The 2500-nt window shown below is 42.5% G+C and overlaps 1 protein-coding gene across 2 annotated transcripts in view; it reads right to left on the bottom strand.

The window, feature by feature from the left end:
• Positions 1-884: 884 nt before the first annotated feature.
• Positions 885-2500, bottom strand: part of TRAPPC1 (trafficking protein particle complex subunit 1) — a 4496-nt gene continuing 2880 nt past the window's right edge. For both annotated transcript variants that reach the window (XM_085867880.1, XM_085867888.1), the window contains exon 5: positions 885-1332. In XM_085867880.1, coding sequence (XP_085724006.1) covers positions 1204-1332 — 129 coding nt within the window. In that variant the 3' untranslated portion in view covers positions 885-1203. The remainder of the gene's footprint in view (positions 1333-2500) is intronic.

The raw sequence follows: 2500 nt of genomic DNA, 5'->3' as shown, positions 1-2500 counted from the left end.
TTCATCTCTGCTAATGCCCCGTTCAATTCCCGCAAACAGAATTCAAAAAGCTTGCCTTGTTTCGGAGATAATTTTTAGGCGATTTCCATGGGCGGAGATATTTTGACGTCATAACTTTTTTTTTTCCCAGAGGAATTTTCAAAATCGGAGATGGTTACCGTCTGCGCGGGGTATTTTTACATATATATGCCAAGTTTCAGGAAGTTTCGATGAAAACTGTTGGCTGTGAAACAAAAAAGTCCACAAGAAGAAGATGAAGAACAACAACGTGAGTAAGACTTGGAGATCCTCCACGAGGATTTAAAAAAAACAGAAAAAGATGGAATTGAAAATCCAGCTTCACAACGTTCAGACACCACATACACCAGCAGGTTGGAGATCTTATTCCGGCAATATTCACAATGTCCTGTCATCTTCAAAGTCTTCACAGAGCATCAACTTGGTCGTGTTGCTCTCGTAAAATATCCCACAATTTAACCGAAACAATTCCTTTCCTCTTTTAATAACAAAGAGTGACTTTTTATTCTTTTTTTAACAGCCACAATTATTCCCACGCTCTTATGGGGTTAGCTCAGGAAGTTTTTGGCCAAAATCTTTCATGAACCGGCTTGCCAGGCCTGACATTCCACTAAGTAGTTGGGCCAGGAATTTGGCCATGGGGCCAGTGACCGCTCGGCAAACAGACCGTCCAGTTGGACGTCCATCCGAGGGAAGGCACACCATATCTGCAAAGCACCTGGATGACGGTCGATAGCTGGTTCGGGATTCAAACCCAAGCTCGAGGGCTTTGAGGCGAGTGTGCGTCTCGACCTCTCGAGTCTCGACCATCCTGTGAGCCCCAATATAAAGAATGAGTACGTGAAGTGAAAAGCAGAAATCAAAAGCTGGTTTATCATGTTTATTTAAATAAAAAGAAAAACCACAGCGGGAGGAGAATAAAGAGAAGCAGCGATGCCAATATTTCCCAAAAAATTATTTTACCAAATGCAGACAGTACAAATAATGATTGATATTTATATACACCCAAAGTACAATCCTTACACAAGCAAGCGAACACAGGTGTGGGTCAGGTGAAATGATGGCTATAAATATTTTCATTTGTGCCTCTTTCAGTAAACATTTTTAACAAGTCAAGAGATTCTCAATTTGGAAAAAAAAAAAAAAAAGGGTGAAGGGGAAGGTGATGACGGTTTTCATGAAGTCTTATGTCACACGAGCAGAGAAAAAAGGCAAGCCTCTTACAAATGCATCGATCTTCTGCTTAAACAGTTCACTCTGGATGGGCTCGTCGAGTGAGCACAAGGGGTTTCGAACCACAAAGTCCACGTAGATCTACAAGATGACGGAAGAGGGAAGAGGGAAGTCGAGGGTGAGGGGTTTTGTTGACAAAAAGGGAGTGCGGGGGGGGGGGGGGGAAACTTTATGCAAATCTTGTTCACAATGCAGAAAAATCCAACAACAAGTATGTAAATCACTTATCAGGGATGTCCTTATCAAAATCAGTCATCACCTAAATAACCAATACATAATCCTGCAATGAAAATAATCTTGCATTTCCCCATTCTGCTCACTCACTTTATCCTGGTGAGCTGCAAATGGAAGGGCACGTTAAATGCTTTTAATTCGTGTCTTCAGTGGAAGCGGGTCATGCACCTTTAGTTCAAAGGAAATGCTTTCTTGCTTCTTCGAAATTTCCACCAAACCGATGAGTGCAACAGCAAGATAAGAGCATTAGTAGCTCCAATGGAATCCTATACGATTTGAAACCTCCTTGTTGTTGATGACCGGTGAAGTGGGTTTGAACTGGTCACTAATAAATGAGGTTCAGAAATGCTGTGTGGATGATGGAGCAATGGATTGAAACAAATAAATGTCGTAATCTCCAGTCTCCAAATCATCTCATCTCCAGTCAGTCATCCCAGCTCTCATCTCCGGTCAGTCATCCCAATTCTCATCTCCACTAATCTCCAGTCAGTCATCCCAACTCTCATCTCCAGTCAGTCATCCCAATTCTCATCTCCACTAATCTCCAGTCAGTCATCCCAACTCTCATCTCCAGTCAGTCATCCCAACTCTCATCTCCACTAATCTCCAGTCAGTCATCCCAACTCTCATCTCCAGTCAGTCATCCCAACTCTCATCTCCAGCACTTTATGCTTCACAGCACTGACGACGTCATGCTGCCCTCTGCCATCTTGACTGAAGCAGCACTGAGACTGATGTGCAGACTGCACTTTGTTTCATTTGAATATCTTTCCCAGTACCTGTTTTGGAGAAAATGAAGGGCATGACCCTTCAACACACCCTCGAATTCTGCAAAAAAATAGCCAATCAGCAAGGTTCTTCGTGACCTGCACTTCTCTTTTGTTGTCTCAGCAGATAGGAGAATATTGAAGCTGTGAAAGTGCGATAAAATGTGTTTAAATCCTACAGCATAAAAAGAGTCGGCAATATTTCTTTCCTCAAACAGTTAAGCCAAAGTAGTGAAGTCTCTTCCATC

This window comes from Eptatretus burgeri, chromosome 2, assembly GCF_056783735.1.
Source record: "Eptatretus burgeri isolate ZD-2024b chromosome 2, Ebu_testis_v1, whole genome shotgun sequence".
In the NCBI taxonomy this organism is placed as follows: Eukaryota; Metazoa; Chordata; class Myxini; order Myxiniformes; family Myxinidae; genus Eptatretus; species Eptatretus burgeri.
This window is presented reverse-complemented; position numbering and strand designations above follow the sequence as displayed.